Raw genomic sequence first — 19,518 nt, forward strand, 5'->3', positions numbered from 1 at the left:
GAATGGTTAGAGGATATGCACATGTATTGCCTACCAGCATGGTTTTTTTAGAAATTTGATGTTTATCAAAATGGAGTAAATTGGCTAACATGTCGTACTAATAAATAAAAGTTTTGACTCGTCATTACCTACTTAAAGACATCTTCCAAAGTGGCAAACTCGTCATTACTTGCTTAAAGATATCTCTCAAAGTTGCAACTAGACGTAGCTAGTCAAATACATAAGTATTAAAAATAAACACGTTGCCAGATATAGCATGTCTATGTAGTAAAACTAAATGAATCGAATGGACTTCGATCAGTAGTTTTGAGGATGTTTTTTTTATTGGGGTTGGGTTTGTATATAGTAAAACTAACACTTTGTATAAAGTAAAACTGACACATCAGTCGACCATTAGTTTCATTAAGAATTCAAATCAACTCAAACCAACCCAATAAATTTGAAGGTGTTTTCTATTGGGATTGACATGTTATATATATATATAGTAAAACTAACCCATCAATTAGTCATTATCTTCAATATGAACTCAAACCGTCTTTATTATGAACTCAAACCAACTCAATAGGCTTGAAGGTGTTTTCTATCCGAGTAAGCTTTATATACAATAAAACTAACCCAATTAATCATTAGTTTGATTAAGAACTCAAACTAATCCAACATGGTTGAGGGTGTTTTCTATTGAAGTTAGCTTTATATATAGTAAAACTGACACATTAGTTGGTCATTAACTTCATTAAGAACTCAAATCCAACCCAACCTAACCAAAGAAAAAAAAAAAAAAAAAAAAAACCTTGGAAAGACAAGTGTCTTCATGTAATTTTTTTGGACCATTTCCTCTGTCTCCCTCTCCTCATTGTTATTCGTTTTGTTTCTTCTTCTTTTCTTTTTCCTTCATTCTAGTACCATATATTTTTTTTTTTGTTGAGTTTGCTTGCTCCACGTAAGCGACCAATCTTCGGGGTAGTCGATTAGTTTGTATACCCAAACTCTTAAAAAATGACAAAAATTGACCAATACACCCAACGTTTTAGTAGAGCTTTAAATGGGCTATTCAAGGCTTCAACAACCACTATATATATATATGTGTGTTTTTTCATATACACTAAAATATCTTTATACTAGTAATAATATAGCTTTTAATATAGGAAAGATATAAATATATAGCTATTTAATATTTACCATGGATGTAAGGGTTGGCTTGAATGATTTTGCCTAAAGATATGAATCCTTTAGCCTTTGATAATCTACTTCTAGCATTTATAAGTGTTTAACCAAACCATATTATTATTACTAGACTATTTGAAAAATAATATCAAGATATTATCAGAAGGTTCAAGTCTTCATAGTCATTTCTCACACGTTGAACTTGTAAAAAGAAAAAAGTTCTCTTAAAACGTGTGGACGGTGAGATCTGGGAAAGAAAAAAGCTGCTCTCTTTCTCTCTCTAAATTGTATAAAAAAGAGAACCCAGTGGCGAGGCCAATCAACAAGACTCTTTTGTTCCCTCTAAGAACACTCTCTTCCAACCTCCGTTCCCCCCCCCCCCCCCCCCCCCCCCCCCATATTTGCTCCAAAAGAAACCAACTTCCCAGTTCCAAAAAGAGAAGGAGAGAGAAGTAAAGGTGTGTGTGTTTGGAGAGGATGGCAGTAGCAAATGAAACTATGGGATCATCTTTTCTTCACAAAACATCTTTGGTTTCTCAGTCCAAGTTGTTTCAAAGAGGCTATCTTGAGAAGCAGTTCAGGCCATTTCGGGTTGTTCCAATGGAGAAGAAGAGGATTGTGATGAATTTAAGGAAGGCTGTGAACGGCCCTGTGGCTGCAATTAGTGAGGATTTGGTTAAGGCTGTGCCCTTGGCTGAGAAGCCAGTTAAGTTCAAGGTCAGAGCTGTTGTAACTATCAGAAACAAGAACAAGGAAGACATTAAAGAGACGATTGTTAAGAATTTGGATGCTTTCACTGATAGGATTGGCCAGAATGTTGTTCTACAACTTATCAGCACTGAAATTGACCCAAGTGAGCCATTTTTTTTCCCTCTTTTCTTTTTTCAATTTCTGGGTGTTCTATGTTCAAGATTTCCTCGTGTTTACTTCTTCCCTGACTAGAGTAGATTTATATTTTACTGAACTGAATTTGATTTGGATCATTGAAGAAACAAACACTCCAAAGAAAAGCAACGAAGCAGTATTGAAAGATTGGTCAAAGAAAACTAATCTAAAAGTCGAGAAGGTAAATTACATAGCAGAATTTTTACTGACCTCGGATTTTGGAGAGCCTGGAGCGATCACAATTACCAACAAGCACCAGCAGGAGTTCTTCTTGGAGACTATCACGATCGAGCAATTGGCAAGCGATCCTATTCATTTTCCCTGCAATTCCTGGGTTCAGTCCAGAAAAGATCACCCTGCAAAAAGGATATTTTTCTCTAATAAGGTAAGTTTTTTTACCCCTGTTACTTTTTTTTTCTCAGTTCAGCTTTTGTAATTTGTCTTCAACTAATAATACAGACCTTTATGAGATAATGCTAGTAAAAGCTGATGTGATGTGTTCTTACATAGTTCTGTTCTTAAATGACTCCACTTCCTCTTGTCATTGTAATGAATGACAATACTATCATCTTTAACGTAGACTATTGGGCGGTGAAAAGAAATGGGGGAAATTTGTAGCCATTTCTTTTCCGTTTGAAACTCTTCTTTTATTTCTTTCATTCCTTTCTACAGTCTTGATCTGCCACACTATTTGATAAGATTGCCTGTGGACCCAGAACTCAACCTACCTAACTACGCTTAAACAGGCCACCACTTGCACCTATTAATATCATTCAAAATCTAAACCAGAATTTGAAAAGTATGATTAAGAAATGGTAAAATCCAAGCAAAATTTTCAAAAGTAGAAAACTAAGTACCAAATAATTATCAAACCAGCAATCATAAAAGAGGGAAAACAATTTCAAACCAAGAATGGCTAAGATTATAAACGAACCTTCCTACAAAATGACATATTCTCTTCTATTCTTGTTCTGTGGATTTTTTTTAAGGTTATCTAATGTGTTATACAATTCTGCAGTCTTATCTACCAGGTGAGACGCCTGCAGGGATTAAAGCATTAAGAGAACAAGAACTTAAAGACATTAGAGGTGATGGGAAAGGGGAGAGGAAACTGTCTGATCGAGTATATGACTTTGATGTGTACAACGACTTGGGAAATCCAGACAAAGGAATAGAATTTTCTCGCCCAAGGCTTGGTGGTGAGAAAATTCCATATCCTAGAAGGTGTCGCACTGGACGTGCCCCGTCCGATACAGGTAAAATCCGACACCGACATCGACATTTGCAGTAGTAACAATATCTAGCAAAGGCTATCTAGACAAAGCCATATCTAATAATTGTATATACTACTACAGATATAACAGCAGAGAGTCGAGTTGAGAAACCGTTACCCATGTACGTGCCAAGAGATGAACAATTTGAGGAGTCTAAGCAAACCACTTTCTCTCTTGGGAGGCTTAAGGCAGTTCTTTACAACTTAATTCCATCTCTCAAAGCCAGCATTCTGTCAAATAAACATGATTTCCATGGGTTTTCAGATATTGACAGCCTTTACAGTAAAGGGGTGCTCCTTAAATTAGGCTTACAAGATAAACTCCTGAAGAAGCTACCACTGCCAAGGGTTGTGAGTGAATCCAGCCAAGGACTGCTACGATACAACACACCCAAGATCCTTTCCAGTAAGTGATATCATCAGCCTTCAAAAGTATTACTCATAAATGCATACAATTGGCTAGCATCATCATACCTGTAGTTTGCAAAAAGCTCATCTAATTAGATAATCTAGATGGGTATAGACTACTTTTCTAATGAAGATTCAAATAAACTATTTTACAGAGTTGGATCAATCCCAGTTAATGAAATAGAATAATCTTTTCAACTTTGGTAAACTCAGAAAGCTACCTTCATTGACAGGCATTGCCATATGCAAATTGGCAAACCCAATCATTCATAAATTTGATCATTTGTGTGTCATGTCAATTGCAGAGGACAAGTTTGCGTGGCTACGAGATGATGAATTTGGCCGCCAAGCAATAGCAGGAGTTAACCCAGTCAACATTGAGAGGCTCAAGGTTTTCCCTCCAGTGAGCAACCTTGATCCCGACGTTTATGGTCCACAGGAATCTGCCCTTAAAGAAGAACACATTCTTGGCCAACTTAATGGGATGACTGTGCAGCAGGTGAATTATTACACCAAGATGTTGACCCATCACTCTGATTTTTTTCAAATCCTAACAATATCTTGCCTCAAATTGCTTTGATTGTTACAGGCATTGGATGAAAAAAAATTGTTCATAGTGGATTACCATGATGTTTACCTTCCATTTATTGATCGGATCAACGCTCTCGACGGCCGGAAAACATATGCAACTCGCACAATCTTCTTCTTGACTCCACTTGGAACTCTCAAACCTATAGCAATAGAGCTTAGCCTTCCATCAACAGCGCCAAGTTCTCGATCGAAGCGTGTCGTGACTCCACCTGTCGAAGCTACAAGCAATTGGATATGGCAGCTCGCTAAGGCTCACGTCTGCTCCAACGACGCCGGAGTTCATCAACTAGTTAACCACTGGTAATTGAGCGAACTCTTAAAAAGAAGAGAGGGATTGAGCTTTCTGATGACTAAAAATGGCTTACTGTTGATCACAGGTTGAGAACGCATGCGAGCTTAGAGCCATTCATACTGGCAGCACACAGGCAACTAAGCGCAATGCACCCAATCTTCAAGCTCTTAGACCCACACATGCGATACACAATGGAGATCAATGCATTGGCGCGCCAAAGCCTGATCAACGGCGAAGGAGTGATCGAGTCTTGCTTCACTCCAGGCCGCTACTGCATGGAGATCAGCGCTGCGGCGTACAAGAACTTTTGGCGCTTCGACATGGAAGGTCTTCCTGCCGATCTCATACGCAGGGGAATGGCCGAACCGGACCCTACAAAGCCCCATGGACTCAAGCTTTTGATCGAGGACTATCCATACGCTAGCGATGGACTTCTAATTTGGGACGCAATCGAGAATTGGGTTAAGACCTATGTAACACATTACTATCCAAACGCCAATATCATCCGCGAAGATGAAGAGTTGCAGACCTGGTACAGGGAGTCCGTCAATGTAGGGCACGCTGATCTCCGCCATGAAACCTGGTGGCCGCAATTGAACAACAGCGACGATCTCGTGTCGATTCTCACTACACTCATCTGGCTCTCGTCGGCACAACACGCAGCGCTGAACTTCGGCCAGTATCCGTACGGAGGCTACGTACCGAACCGGCCGCCATTAATGCGGCGGCTGATCCCCGACGAGAACGATCCAGAGTACGCGATCTTTCTAAACGATCCTCAGAAGTATTTCTTGTCGGCATTGCCAAGCGTGCTGCAGGCGACGAAGTTCATGGCGGTGGTGGATACATTGTCAACGCACTCGCCGGACGAGGAGTACCTCGGAGAAAGGCAGCAGCCATCAATTTGGACAGGGGACGCGGAGATGGTGGAGGCATTCTACGAATTCTCAGCGGAAATCGGACGCATCGAGAAGGAGATCGACAGAAGAAATTCCGATGGACGGCTGAAGAACCGATGCGGCGCCGGAGTTTTGGCGTATGAACTGCTAGCGCCGAGCTCGGAACCGGGAGTCACTTGCCGAGGAGTTCCGAATAGCGTGTCGATTTGATGCCACTCCCGCCATTGTTGAGCCCAAGACTCTTATTCATTTAAATTATGATATAATTTAAATATTTAAAAGAGAGTATATTTAGATTTAGGGATATAGCATTGATGTGATCAACTATATTAAAATAAAAAATAAAGTTTGTTCTATAGTATGTATAAAATGCATTAAGTCTACTTAAACTTTATGTAACTTTTAATTTTATAATATAGTTTTTATATTGTAAATTTGTCTCAAAGACAATTATCGAACCGCTTTATTTAACTTGAAACTATATAATAAAATGTATCATAGTATGAAATATAATTGACAAGAAAAGAGAACTCTAAATATAAGACATTGGATCGAGTATAATTCAATTATTTTTAATGGACTTAAATAAAATAGTAACATAAAACTCGAATAACATATATATTGAGAATTTATATAGTTTCACCTTATCTTAACCTAATTAAGGATGTCCACGTTACCCATGGGGTCGGGGCTCTCCTCGAACAGACAAGGGATTCCTCGTTTAGACGGTAAATAGGGGACGGAGTTAGAATTTATATAGTTTCACCTCATCTTGACCTAATCAAGGATGTCCACGTTACCCACGAGGTCGGGACTCTCCTCGAGCAGGCAGGGGATTCCTCGTTTAGACGGGAAATGGGAGACGGAGTTAGAATTTATATAGTTTCACCTCATTTTAACCTAATTAAGGATGTCCACGTTACCCACGGGGTCAGGGCTCTCCTCGAACAGGCAGGGGATTCCTCGTTTAGACGGGAAATGGGGGACGGAGTTAGAATTTATATAGTTTCACCTCATCTTAACCTAATCAAGGATGTCCACGTTACCCACGAGGTCGGGACTCTCCTCGAGCAGGCAGGGGATTCCTCGTTTAGACGGGAAATGGGAGACGGAGTTGGAATTTATATAGTTTCACCTCATTTTAACCTAATCAAGGATGTCCACGTTACCCACGAGGTCGGGACTCTCCTCGAGCAGGCAGGGGATTCCTCGTTTAGACGGGAAATGGGAGACGGAGTTAGAATTTATATAGTTTCACCTCATCTTAACTTAATTAAGAATGTCCACGTTACCCACGGGGTCAAGGCTCTCCTCGAACAGGCAGGGGATTCCTCGTTTAGACGGGAAATGGGGGACGGAGTTAGAATTTATATAGTTTCACCTGCTTAGACAGGAAATGGAAGACGGATGAGGAATATTTTTTTCCGATAGATAAGTTAATATATTTTCAACCCAAAATATATAAAATAAATTACATAAAATAGATATATATATATATATATAGATTAAAAACTTAAATGAGTTGATCACCCTAATATTTATGAAATATATTGATATATTATAATTTTTTTTTATCATTTTTTAATAAAAATTATATTAAAAAATGAAAACTTTAAAATAATTATTTTTTAAATAATAAACCGAAAAAATTACCCGGAATCTAGTCCACTAAAAAATAAATAGAGAATGACATAGGTGACAAGGACGAGGACGAGGAAGGCTTCCCGTCCTCGCTCCGTGGACATCTCTAACCTAAACATAGCTTCATTGTTCAAAGCTGTAATACCTTATGCCCTGAACTTGAATCACGATTTGGATTTCATATTTGAAATCTCATTTCCTTGGCATTCTCGGTCGTTCCAACATATTTTGTTCTCACTCGCATATTTACTAAGAAAATTTTTAAGAAGTCACCCACGTAAAATTGTTTCAAGCAAAAAGCTCTCAAACCAAACCAAGAGCATAATGAACAACATGGGATTTCGATCTCGACCTCGACGACGGTATCGGAAGCCTATAGCTGCAACCTTCTCGATCCCGACGACGGCTCTCCACTCTCTTACCGTCCCATCTCGACCTCTTTGTTCATCTTCTTCTCTACATCGTCTTCCTTTTCGATCCCTTCACTTGGGGCAACATACACAAATGGCTCAGTTAAGAACTCTTTCATGTTAAGAACAGGCTCCAAATCCTTAACCACTGAGCTCATTGAGGGCCTGCATTTTGGGTGGTGGCTAAGGCAACTATAAGCTATTGCAGCCACTTTTTTAGCCCCTTCATTTGAGTATAGCCCCTCCAGCCTTGGATCAATTATCTTCTCAAGTTTGTGGTGATCTTTCAAGAGATGCCTTCCCCAAGCCACCAAGTTCCGTTCTCGGCTCGGGCGACTCTTGTCGACCACTCGTCGACCCGTTAGCAACTCTAATAGAAATACTCCAAAGCTGAACACATCGCTCATTGTTGATAAATGACCTGAAAAAACAGAAGTTTGATCAGAAATGGATGGTGTGAGTTCCTTTTTATACAACTTCATGTTATTGAACCTGTCATGATGTATACTGGGTCTGCATAACCTTCGGTCTCCATTATTCGGGTCGATATATGTGTATTGTCTTCATTGGGATCGTTTATAGCCAACCCGAAATCCGAAAGCTTGGGATTATAGTCCTGAAAGAAGACGACAACAATGACGATATTAGTTACCGTGTTGTTTTTAATTATGTCAATGTGAGATCCCACATCGGTTGGACAGAAGAACAAAATAATCTTTATAAGGGTGTGGAAACCTCTCTCTAGCTGACGTGTTTTAAAACTTTGAGGGGAAGCCTGGGAGAGAAAATCCAAAAAAGACAATATTTGCTAACGGTGAGCTTGGGTTGTTACAAATGGTATTAGAGCTAGACACTGAAAGAGTGCTAGCGAAGACGCTGGCCCCAAAGGGGAGTGGACTGTGAGATCCCACGTCGGTTGGAGAGGGGAACAAAACACTCTTTATAAGGGTGTAGAAACCTCTCCTTAGCAAATGTGTTTTAAAACCGTGAAGGGAAGCTCATAAGGGAAAGCTCAAAAAAGACAATATCTACTGGCTATGGTCTTGAGCTGTTACCAATTGTATCAAAGCCAGGACAAGTGTCAGCAAGAACGCTGGGCCCTGAAGGGAGTGGATTGTGAGATCCACGTCGGTTGAAAAGGGAACAAAGCACTCTTTATAAGGGTGTAGAAACCTCTCCCTAGCCGACGCGTTTTAAAACCTTAAGGGGAAGCTCGAAAGGAAAAGTCCAAAGAGGACAATATTTGCTAGCGGTGGACTTGGGCTGTTACAAATGGTATCAGAGCTAGACACTGAATGAGTGCCAGCGATGACGATAGGCACCGTAGAGGAGTAGATTGTAAAATCCCACATCGGATGAGAGGGAAACAAATTACTCTTTATAAAAGTGTAGAGACCTTTTCCTAGCATACGCGTTTTAAAACCTTAAGGGAAAGCCTAGAAAACGCAAAACGATATTTGACCGTTACCGTCTTTAGTTAAGAAGAGAGAGAGACACTACCGAGTCGAGTAAGATATTTGAAGCCTTGAAATCCCGAAAAACGATCGGCCTTTCCGCTTTATGCAGAAAAGCAAGCCCTTTTGCCGATCCTAATGCAATCTTCATCCTTTGTAACCACGTCAAATTCGAAACATAACAATCTAAACACAAAAAAACATCATTAGATCCATTACAAAAAGAACCAAATAAAAAACAGAGCTCCCTCTTGAGTTACCTTGAAACAACAAATTCTCCAAGTTGCCTCCTTCAAGATATTCATAAACAAGAACCCTCTGTTCATCTTCAACGCAATACCCAATCAAATGAACAACATTTGGGTGTCTCAATTGCCCAAGAAAGAACACTTCAGCCTGCAAAAAACACACCAAAAACTCAATCACAACCCACAAATGGCACCCAAAACCATCAAGAACAGATACCCACCAGCCACTCTCTATGGCCTTGAGAGCCATCCAAGTCCAAAACCTTGACAGCCACATGCTGGGACATCAAACCAGGCTTGAAATGCTCATCAATGAAGCCTTTAAACACAGGCCCAAATCCCCCTTCACCCAAATAGTTGCTTTTGGTGAAGTTTCCAGTGAGCTCTGTAAGCTCTTTAATGGTGAAAATTTGAAGATTTGAAGCGTTGGAAGAGCTTGAAAGATGGGTAATGACTGAGAGAGATGATCTAACGCTCATATCAGAAAGTGATGAGATTCTTCTAAGGGAGATTTTGTTTGAAGTTTGAAACTCAGCAGCCCCTGTGAACTGCTTCTTTGGCTTCAAGCAATTGGGTAGCAGATGTTCCAGAGGGAATGCCTTTTTCAAACCCATAGTTTATTGAAGAGTTCTTTGTTCTTGGAGGATTTTGATTTTTTGCACATGAATTTGGGGACAAATCCATGGGTTTATATGGTGTCTCAAGAATTGGGGTCTAAAAGGTTAAGTCAACTCACATTTTTAAAGCTATATGGTCGAGTTCTACGTTGGTTAATTAAGGGGAAGAATTTGAGCATATACGTAACAGACGATATCACTATTGATATGAGGCCTTTTACAAAAACTGAAGACAAAATTATGAGAGTATATATTCAAAGTAGACAATATCATACCATTGTGAAGTTTTATTGTTCCTATCAGTGGTACCATAGTCATGTCAATAGAATCTTTGCAGGTGTATTCATAATGACTCACGCTTCGAGCAAAAAAGTTATGAGCCAGAAAGGTATACGATTATAGTGAAGATCTACGATAGAGCTCTATTGAACTTGTAATGTGTTCTAGAGAAGATGAGTCGGATGATTGTTTAAGGTAATAATATCATATAGTTGTAAATGTCCATTATTCCTATCACAGTGCGACAATAAATTTCATAATAAGAACGAACATATTTTATCAACTTTAAAAACATTCTTTCACTAAAATGTCAAGTCTACATATAACTTTCATAGTCATGTCAATAAAATAGTAAATTATTTTCGTGGTTGGGTCGAAAATATCTTAAAATTTTAAAATAGTTGAAAATATCTAAAAGTCCGATTAAATGAAAAAAAAAAATAATAATAATATTAATAATTTTAACATTTTAAATACATTGATACCTAATAGACATTTTGAAAGTTTAAAACTTTGTTAGATGCGATGCTAATGCTAATGTTCAACTCTACCCGACAGACATTTTGAAAGTTTAAAACTTTGTTAGATGCGATGCTAATGCTAATGTTCAACTCTACCCGACATAAAGCTCTCGACCAAGAGACTAGAGTCCACTTGTAGTTGCACTCGGAAAAAAAGAACTCGTTTGCTTTCTCACAAAGCATCTCTTTTAAGTGTTACTCGTTCCATAAAACGCTATTAAATCACTTCTAAACGTGGCGATCAATCAGTACTTATGAGGTGAAAAAGAATGTTCACCTTCAATTATGGCTTTAATCAAAAGTGTCAAACACTCTTGGATTTGAGGGTGCATGAGAGACTTAAAAAGAAAGCAGAGGAGAAGGGGACAACTAGTCAGTCAGTCATCAGAAAGCGATTGCAAAGTCAAAGTCTTGGCTCCCCTTTAATATAATACTGTACCTTTAGGTGACTTCTTCTAGCTGAGACATCATACCTGTTATTTTATGTACAGACCTGGTCTCAATTCACATTTTTCAGACTCTTTATAGACCAAATCTAATGTATTTATCAACCCGGGGCTGAAGAGAGTCACCGACGAAATATTAAAAACGACGTTTAAACAAGACCTCCATGTCTGTAATTAAAAACAGAAGAGGAGATTGGATTTTCAGGTTAATCCTATGTTGAATTTGAAATTCAAACTTTATATTTTATTTCATGATGACAAATGCTGCTAATGTTTGACCAGAATATACAAATCTGAATTGATAAGGCTTAATCAAGTGGCGCAGAGCCAGAAACCAAGGAACAAAATTGATCGAGTCTAAAATAATCGTAAAACGTATTGTAACGAGAACGAAAAGTTGTAAGAAAATACACGAACTAAGCAAATGGTATGGACAAAAAAAAATACCATGATCTTTGTAAATGAGTAGATCCACTTCGAACCAAATTTGACTGAACTATCTGTGGTTGATAAGATCTTTTCAGGCAATGTACAACTGAAAACGCAAAACAAAGAGATATAAAGAAGAGAATGAGCCAACTCTAATGGTAATATCCATTCTGGAAGTAAAATGAAAAGAACATAAAGATAATAGAAATACCTCATCCGTTAAGTACCCCCGAGAACGTATTTACAGAATAGTTCCTACAAGATTATTGAAATAACGTCAATAGAGAAATAATCTTGGTATGAATCTAGTCAGTAGTCAGTAGATTACTATGAAATCCATTCTCACCCTAGGTGAACAAAATTGCAGATCATATTTCAGAGCAAACACCACAAAATGGAGTTCTCAGGAAATATAGTTCATCAACTTATTTCATCCAAGTGGGCAGGCAATGCTATCTGAAAACAAGGCTTCCATTCTGTTGAACTCTTAAACTTTCTATAAGCGACTGGTAGAACGATTTTAACGCCTTGATGTCGCTACCCTGCAAATGAGAACCCATCAGAATACGAAAACTGGTCATCATTTTAGGCTAAAATTATGAATATTATTTGCAGGAATTTTGTTGACACTTGTTTATGAACTTTGAGACATTAATAGCCAGACAATCCTTGGATTACTCTATCTTATACTTCAAGCAGTTTTCTAATATTATGTGTTTATATATCACGCACTTCACTAAAGCATAAATACCCTATACCAGGCTATTGTGCTTTTAGCGCGCTTCTCATTCAAAAAACAAATACATAAATGCATAACTGAGCGGATTTTTCTTTTTTCTCAAACCACTTAAGGTGGATTTGACCGCTCGATCTAGCCTGTCAGTAACGATATTACTTTAAAATCGGGGAACAGATAACAAACCCAATAAACATCATATAAAACGTGCTTGAAGTGAAATTTTGTTCACCCTCCCAACCATAAGATATCCTTACAAAAGTCATCTACGTTATGTTTTCCTTTTCACTTTTTTCATGACAGTTCACATATCGATCAACCGATTTCACATAAACACCCCAAAAGCATGAAACATTTGAGGTCAGAAATTCCAAAAGAAATGTAATATCTAAGCATGTCGAAACCAGTGTTTGAAGTTGAACATATCAGCCAGAAAGACATCTGGGTTCATTACTCCTTTTTTATTCATGAAGAAACACCATAAATCTATCATACATTACAAGTAGAGAAGTGACTTGCATGAATCACCCAGATTTTATAATTATATCAAATATCAAATAACAATTAAAAATGCAAATATATATGGTCACAGTTTCAACTAAGTAACCTTTCTGATACGTGCCAAACGAAGTTTTAAATGATGCCAGTAGGTACCTGCAACTTTTGGCAATACTGCTCGGCCAAATCTTGAGGACAGTGTGCAGTTAAAATGCCCTTCGATACAAAATGTACAAGAAAATCCTGCCCGAATTGCTCGTACATAACCTTTTGGGCCACTACAATTTCTCCAAGCAAAATTAGCTGGCATCCAAAATAAACGGAAAAGCATATAATATTAGGCAACTCTATCCTTGGGGTTCAATAACAAATGAAACATAATTCGGAAAAGCATCCTCACAGTATTTGCATCATGTAATTCAAATGATTTGTCAAGCACACTGTACAAGCAACAGTTCGTTGCAAAGCCCTCCATTATAAAACTTTGGAAGCCAGGCACCTGAATCAAAACCATAAAAGCAGTAAAACATGGTAAGAAGAGAGTGTTTATATTTTTCAAGAGAATAGACACATAATTAACAAGGAAAGCATAAGGCGTACAGTTACCTTCTCTTCTCCAGATGGTCGGGCACACCAGTCCTTAATTAATTTAATGAATATCTGTACACATGCCTAGATCACAGAAAACAATGATCAGATTCAGACAACCAAATACATACATGAAAAAGTAAAAGAATAAATAAAACAAAACAAAAAAAAAAAAAATCTGAAGCATAAAAAGCTGTCAAATACAGAAATCAATATTATACCTTTCTAACAAGAATATCTTTATGATTGCACGATGTATTTAAAAGTAACTGCATCATCGGTTCTAGGTAGCTTCTGCTTTTAGGGGATAGAAAGATGGAAGATAGATCATGTGTGGTGATCACATGAAGAAACGTATAGACTATTCGTTGAAGCTCTTGTAGCTCACGAATTTCCTACAATGACACAAGGGCCTTGCATAAGATAAAGGATGGAAAATTCTCTCCTCATCAAATTGAAAGCAAACCATTGAAGAATTAAGTTCTATGCTCGAAGTAGTTCAACAGAGGTCAGATAACATATGCTCATAAATTCAATTTGCTACAGTGTAAATTCAGCATTAACAACTACCAAGTAAAATAAAAAAATGAAAGCCAAATCACCCGATTTAAAATGCTGATTCCAACATGGACACCTCAATATAACACATGAAAAATGTTGCATAGAAGTACAACTTGGGTTCCACTTCAAACAATGTAATGAAGGATTCCTATCAAAGCTAGTACCCTAATTTTTAACCATTTACCATTTAGAGTTTTATTTCTTTTTTTTTTTTTAAAGAAAGACCATCCCAAGATTTCTAGAATTTATTTTCTAGTACATCACTGTCAAAACAGTGACATGAGAGCAGAAACCAAATCACTTGCCATATTTGAAATGCACAAAAGGTGCATTGATGCCAAACCCAGTGTCATCTTGAAGATGCCATTTAATGATATAATAAATATAAACAAAATCAGAATTAAAGAATACATTAAGAGTACCTCAATATTGGTTCCAGGTCCTGAAGGAATTGAATCTCTTGGTATAATGCTGAATATCCGACTAGCAATTGTTGGAAATACATCCTCCAAAATGCCATGGACCGAAGTGCTGAACTTGCAGATTAGTTGATTAAGTAACACAAGGAAACCAACCATCTCCTTCGGCTGCAAGAAAACATGCAATCGAAGTCACGCTCTAAAATAATTACATAATAAAAATGAACAAGCTTCACTCAAAAAACAAAGGTGTCTCTGATTACTCCTTTTATCAGATTTACTAAATGGATCAAATGCCAACTGAATCTGAGTTTATCAGTACCTCACTATCTTCAAGCAACTGCTCCAATGCCTTTGGAAGATACGGAAATACAGATGCACCTAAAGTCTCCACCATTCGATGTATAAAAGAGAGGACCTTAATTCAAAAGAAACTAACATCAGTGCCGATGCAGCTTATAAAATATGGAAAAGGAAGTAACTATAATGATCTATATCTAACCCTGTACCTTAGTCCGCAGAGGCTCTATTTTAGGAAATGCAACAAGGACTTGGAGAAGAACATCCAATGTCTGAATTGAAGAAGATTGTGCGTCAGTTGGTACATGATTACTTGATAAGTAATAATAACTCAATGAATGGCAGTTTAATTCATATTTTTCTCCATTTAATCCTCAATAGAAGCTAGAAAAATGCTAGCAAAATGAATCGATTAGCCACAAGCCTATTAATCTAATTGAACATCAGCTAGAAAGACACTATTTATAGGTGGTTTTACATATATTTCTTCATTCCAAGTTTGAAAATTGGCAAAAAAAAAAAAAAAAAAAGGTCATGGAAGCTAACCTGTTTGAACATCAGACCAATTGCAGGACGACTTGTTGTGACAAGCCGCTCATTGAACCCCTGGATTACCAAAAAAGGAAGAATGGTAAAATTGAGTTCAGAAAATCTTTAGCTCATTGGATGAAACAATTGTTCTATTACAGAGACGTCAAAGAGACCATCCACACCAATACACGTTTCAAAAAAAAAAATACTATATGCAAAGAACGAAAAAAGTGGGAGATAAAAATGTTGCTCCCAAGAGAGAGGTTATTAAAGAAAGTGACCTTGCTGAGGGCATTAATGGCCATAATTATTTGCTGAATGGTAGTAATCTTTGCAGCAGCCTCCTCTGGAATTAATGCCTTAGCATTCATGAGCACCGCTTCAACCTAGATTAAAGCATGATAAGTTTTCTCCAAATTTCTAAAATGAATAAACCCAAATAAGAGATCCAAACATTTAAGAAAGATTATACTAGCAAATTAGCGACAACCTGTTGACAAAGAGGCTTGAGCAAAGATGATAAATAATCGGATTGCTTTTCCAGTGGCACATCTTCCATCCCAATCAGTAAACCAATTGCCTGTAAACAAATAAATTAGGTATGCATACAAAGAACAGAACAAAGCACCACTATATGCACATGCATGCACTCGGAATAAACGTTAAACCATAGAAAGATGAGTAAAAGGGGAACCTCAAATATGTGGCTTCCATCTTCAGACCCTGAAAGTTCATCTGATGCAAAATTTGAGCTTGTAAATCGTGCAACGGTATCCTGTAAACTCTGAAATTTCACCATGATGACAGAAGCTAACTCAGGGACACCCAACGTTGTGTGAAATATAACAAGGGAATACAATGTTTCAAAAGTTGAAACATTCTTTGAATAAAAGAGGGGATTTATACCGTTAAAATTGTCTCAATGTAAGGAACGAACTTCGCTTTTAGAAGCTTCACAACCCTCATGAATAGATAACTTGCCCTTCTACTAACGTTGATATTGGGATGGTGTATGCCTCTTTCATCAAGAAAGGCAGCCAAAACAAAATGAATAAATTGAGAATTCTCCTGCACTGCCTTTATATATCGAAAAATTGTTTCCAAATATATAAGTGCAACTAGCCTGTTAGAATGGCAAGAAAACCGTGTGGATAAAAGCATTGTCACCAACTCCCCAATAAGTCCACTTCCATTTCTCAATACTTCATCACTGATTGATTCCCCATATGCAAAGAAAAGTGTAAGTGAAGCTTCTACCTCTTCAACATTTTGATCTGATGAGGAAGCAGCAGCACTTACTATTGAACTTCTAATAAACAACTGAGTTACATCAGGTGCTACACGACCCACACTACGTAAAAGTACCAATAAATCCTTCCTAAACTCCACCATTCTATCTTCTTCTTCTCTCCCAATCTTATCTAGGATATCAAGATTGTGTCGGTATACAGGATCATAACAGATTTGTGCATGGATCACTTCTAATATTTGACTCAAGTGAAGAAGTTGTTTCTCCGTCAGTGGAGAAAGGCTCTTCATGGTGGCAACATAACCAGAAAGGAATTGCACAATGCTAAAAGCAGAGTCCAACTCACATTTTTGTAATACATAGAAAACAGACGGCAAAACTTCATTTAGCAGCTCCAAAGAATTACTCTTCAAATCTTCGGAACTCAACCGTTTGAAACACTCCAAAACCTCAACGGCATAACCTGTAAGTAAGCTAGCTACCTTTGCAACCAACTCAGAGTCACTATCTTCAGCAGCAACCAGACCAAAAACCCGGCTTATTTGTAGACTCTGCAACAGGGTTAGTTTTGCCTGATGATCCATCCGCTTCGAAACAACTGCCAGTAAACACCCTGCTGCAGCACCACGAAGTTGTTCCAGCAGCCCATCAACTAAGGTTAACTCAAATAACAATGGCAAAATCACATCATTTACTACTAACCCAATATCTATCCAAGATATGTATCTTCTCATCGCATCCAACACACTTGCACACAATTCTTGATCAGAATTCTTATACATAGACAAAATGTCATACCAAGCTCCAACAATTGGCGAGACACACTGTTGTCTTATGGCATCCTTAATCCGCCCAGCAGCTGTCACTTCCTCGGGCGTTCGAGGGTAATCCATGCTAATCAACTCATCATCCAATGTATTCAGAACCCGACAGAACATATCAATCACCACGGGCCCTTTTCTCAAATGAGATAAGAAATCAACAAAAACAGAAGGCCAATTTAACGGGTAATCGAGGTAAATTAATGTTACCAAAACTTGAGCAAGCTTGTTCTTTATGAAAGCAGGACCCCGTAAAATTCGAAGTGCGTGGTTCTCATCAATACCCTCCAAACACACAATGGAAAACACTGAATTTCTAATGAAATACTTCTCATCGACACTCATCCACGGATAACGAACCCGAATAATCTCATGAAGTGTTTGCAAGCACCAAAACTGAACCTGAACAATGTTCGAAAAACAAAGCTTCTCAACACACACACTACATATTGCCGATTCCGCTTTGACCTTATCACAATACTCATTAGCCTTTAATTTGAAGTTGGAATCCACATTGCTCGTTTCATCAAACATGATAAGTATTGCTTTCTCCAAGTCATCCATGGCGCTTAAAACCTCAAACCCACAGCCCAAAATCAAACAAAAAAGATATTATCAATACCTTACGCAGAATCACTGCAAACCAGCGATTACATAAAGAACAAGCCAGATTAGGAACAAAAATTCTTCAAGGGTTTTTGTGAGGTTTGTGATGTGAAGTGAAGAACAGCAGTGAGAGAGATCGAGATTAAGTTCTCAGAAAGCTTACCTTTTATTAATGGATTCAGATCATCAATTCACGGATCTTTATAATGCGTAGTGTTTTAGGAAGCTTTCTAATGGAACTTAATTCGTGGGCGTTTTCGTTTTTTTCCTTCCCTTTTTCCCTCTCTTTTCCTGTTCTTCCCTCTAGGGTTTGTGATTTGGAGGAAGTTGCCAATTTATACGATAATTTGTAATTATCATCCCAGCGGAAATTAAATAAATAATAAATATTTTTAAAAAAATTGGATAAATCGTGTATTTTTTTTTTTTATTATTATTCTAATTCATATAATCTTCCAAGATTTCATAAAATATAATATTTAAGATATAAAATAAAATAACTATTTAATTAAATAAATGATTTTAAAAAATAAAGTGAGATTATAATGGTTGGAAATTCGGATTAGCGTTAATTAATATTTTTTTAAAAAAAGGAGGGTAAAGTTGGCAATAAAAAAATACTTCCGACGTGTTCCCTTTTCTCGGAAATATAACTCCACATGATATAACTGAATAATCCTCACGCGATTGTCAAAAAATGTCATGCACGCGCCAAATTAGTCATTAAATTGCTGATGGGAAGACCGCCATTGACCAAAGTACCATCCGCCTGTCCTGCATTATGAAGGGTAAATTAGTAATTTTGAGTTCCAGTCTGTTGGGACTTGATGGGCTTTTTCAAGTAAGCCCATTATTGAAGATTCTGGGCCCATTAGTTATACCAGTCGGCCCAATATCTTTGCGAATTCAAACTCATCGAACGATTATTATATTAGTTTATTTAATTTTTTTTAACGGAGAGAATTATATAATTACTAAATAATATCTAATTAATTTTCATAATTTAATATAAATAAAAATATATTAAACTTGCTTCGAGTTAAGTTACGTGATTTCATAGACAACCCACCCGATCACGTGGTGTGGGTTTTTGCAAGCGATCGGGGCACGTGCTAGCCCACTACATTCCCCCAATTGGAAAAATCCAAATTTTCTTTTTATTTAACAATTAAAAACCATTTTTCAATAATTTAAAAAATAAGTACAAATTAGTAAAGGTTGTCTCCATATATTTGTTTTTTTTTTATTTATTTAAATAATTTAAAAAATAAATAAGCAAAATAATTATTAAACCAAACCTTAAATTATCTATCATTAATTTCCAACACAAAAGTCAACATAATTTAATTTTTTTAGTTGACTTTTTTTTTTTTTGTTTTTTGTTAATGTGTCACTAATCAAGGATTTTAAAAATAATTTGGAATAATCTATTATATTTTATAAATTAATTTTAGTCTCCAATTAAATATTTTTAAAATTGAGGAAATTGTGTTCGTTTAAAATAATTATGACGATAATTACAATAAAAATATAATAATAAGAGAGAAATATTTGCCGACGTAAGCGATATCCACTAACGAGCGCCAAATAGGATGCAAGCATTTTTATTTAATTTTCCTAAATTATATAGTAAAATTGTTAAAAATATTTTA

The 19,518-nt window shown here is 37.1% G+C and overlaps 3 protein-coding genes and 1 long non-coding RNA gene across 6 annotated transcripts; 1 reads left to right on the forward strand and 3 right to left on the reverse strand.

Annotated features, from left to right (window-relative positions):
- The first annotated feature begins 1,641 nt into the window (after positions 1 to 1,641).
- On the forward strand, positions 1,642 to 5,946 carry LOC111806900 (linoleate 13S-lipoxygenase 3-1, chloroplastic). Its single transcript, XM_087129067.1, has 7 exons — positions 1,642 to 2,017; positions 2,154 to 2,434; positions 3,068 to 3,305; positions 3,405 to 3,728; positions 4,036 to 4,229; positions 4,320 to 4,621; positions 4,699 to 5,946. Exons 1-7 carry the CDS (start codon positions 1,642 to 1,644, stop codon positions 5,720 to 5,722), a joined length of 2,739 nt encoding a protein of 912 aa, XP_086985193.1. The 3' UTR covers positions 5,723 to 5,946.
- LOC111806901 (uncharacterized) lies at positions 2,203 to 2,807 on the reverse strand. Its single transcript, XR_002816893.2, has 2 exons — positions 2,511 to 2,807; positions 2,203 to 2,405 (listed from the first exon to the last, which is right to left on the reverse strand). It is a non-coding gene; the product is annotated as an uncharacterized LOC111806901 (long non-coding RNA).
- Positions 5,947 to 7,170: 1,224 nt separating the features above from the next.
- Positions 7,171 to 9,991, reverse strand: LOC111807086 (EPD1-interacting receptor-like cytoplasmic serine/threonine-protein kinase). The gene is made up of 5 exons (XM_023692662.2): positions 9,487 to 9,991; positions 9,278 to 9,413; positions 9,064 to 9,203; positions 8,056 to 8,179; positions 7,171 to 7,984 (listed from the first exon to the last, which is right to left on the reverse strand). Exons 1-5 carry the CDS (start codon positions 9,877 to 9,879, stop codon positions 7,572 to 7,574), a joined length of 1,206 nt encoding a protein of 401 aa, XP_023548430.2. The 5' UTR covers positions 9,880 to 9,991; the 3' UTR covers positions 7,171 to 7,571.
- Positions 9,992 to 10,991: 1,000 nt separating this feature from the next.
- Positions 10,992 to 18,175, reverse strand: LOC111807181 (exportin-T). Of its 3 annotated transcripts, none has more exons than XM_087129348.1 (16): positions 16,097 to 18,175; positions 15,885 to 15,974; positions 15,681 to 15,770; positions 15,472 to 15,576; positions 15,206 to 15,265; positions 14,869 to 14,931; positions 14,682 to 14,777; positions 14,363 to 14,527; positions 13,601 to 13,774; positions 13,398 to 13,463; positions 13,192 to 13,290; positions 12,948 to 13,094; positions 11,904 to 12,099; positions 11,769 to 11,812; positions 11,576 to 11,663; positions 10,992 to 11,296 (listed from the first exon to the last, which is right to left on the reverse strand). In XM_087129348.1, exons 1-13 carry the CDS (start codon positions 17,822 to 17,824, stop codon positions 12,010 to 12,012), a joined length of 2,973 nt encoding a protein of 990 aa, XP_086985474.1. In that variant the 5' UTR covers positions 17,825 to 18,175; the 3' UTR covers positions 10,992 to 11,296; positions 11,576 to 11,663; positions 11,769 to 11,812; positions 11,904 to 12,009. The 3 variants fall into 3 exon arrangements, with proteins under 3 accessions (XP_086985474.1, XP_023548548.2, XP_086985475.1); XM_023692780.2 differs by lacking the exon at positions 10,992 to 11,296 and having other exon boundaries at positions 11,351 to 11,663; positions 16,097 to 17,836; positions 18,030 to 18,175; XM_087129349.1 differs by lacking the exons at positions 10,992 to 11,296; positions 13,601 to 13,774 and having other exon boundaries at positions 11,351 to 11,663.
- Between the last annotated feature and the right edge of the window lie 1,343 nt (positions 18,176 to 19,518).

Source organism: Cucurbita pepo, chromosome 12 (genome assembly GCF_057944985.1).
Source record: "Cucurbita pepo subsp. pepo isolate OVF chromosome 12, ASM5794498v1, whole genome shotgun sequence".
In the NCBI taxonomy this organism is placed as follows: domain Eukaryota; kingdom Viridiplantae; phylum Streptophyta; class Magnoliopsida; order Cucurbitales; family Cucurbitaceae; genus Cucurbita; species Cucurbita pepo.

Excerpts from the sequence above, each read along its gene's own strand:
- LOC111806900 (XM_087129067.1), top strand. The coding sequence starts at position 1,642 with ATGGCAGTAGCAAATGAAACTATGGGATCATCTTTTCTTCACAAAACA. Across the intron at positions 3,729-4,035 it reads CACACCCAAGATCCTTTCCA|AGGACAAGTTTGCGTGGCTA; the intron begins GTAAGTGATATC and ends TGTCAATTGCAG. Across the intron at positions 4,230-4,319 it reads ATGGGATGACTGTGCAGCAG|GCATTGGATGAAAAAAAATT; the intron begins GTGAATTATTAC and ends TGATTGTTACAG.
- LOC111807086 (XM_023692662.2), bottom strand. The coding sequence starts at position 9,879 with ATGGGTTTGAAAAAGGCATTCCCTCTGGAACATCTGCTACCCAATTGC. Across the intron at positions 8,180-9,063 it reads CAAATATCTTACTCGACTCG|GACTATAATCCCAAGCTTTC; the intron begins GTAGTGTCTCTC and ends GTCTTCTTTCAG. Across the intron at positions 7,985-8,055 it reads CCCAGTATACATCATGACAG|GTCATTTATCAACAATGAGC; the intron begins GTTCAATAACAT and ends CTGTTTTTTCAG.
- LOC111807181 (XM_087129348.1), bottom strand. The coding sequence starts at position 17,824 with ATGGATGACTTGGAGAAAGCAATACTTATCATGTTTGATGAAACGAGC. Across the intron at positions 14,778-14,868 it reads TAGAGCCTCTGCGGACTAAG|GTCCTCTCTTTTATACATCG; the intron begins GTACAGGGTTAG and ends TTTTGAATTAAG. Across the intron at positions 13,464-13,600 it reads AAGATATTCTTGTTAGAAAG|GCATGTGTACAGATATTCAT; the intron begins GTATAATATTGA and ends TCTGTGATCTAG.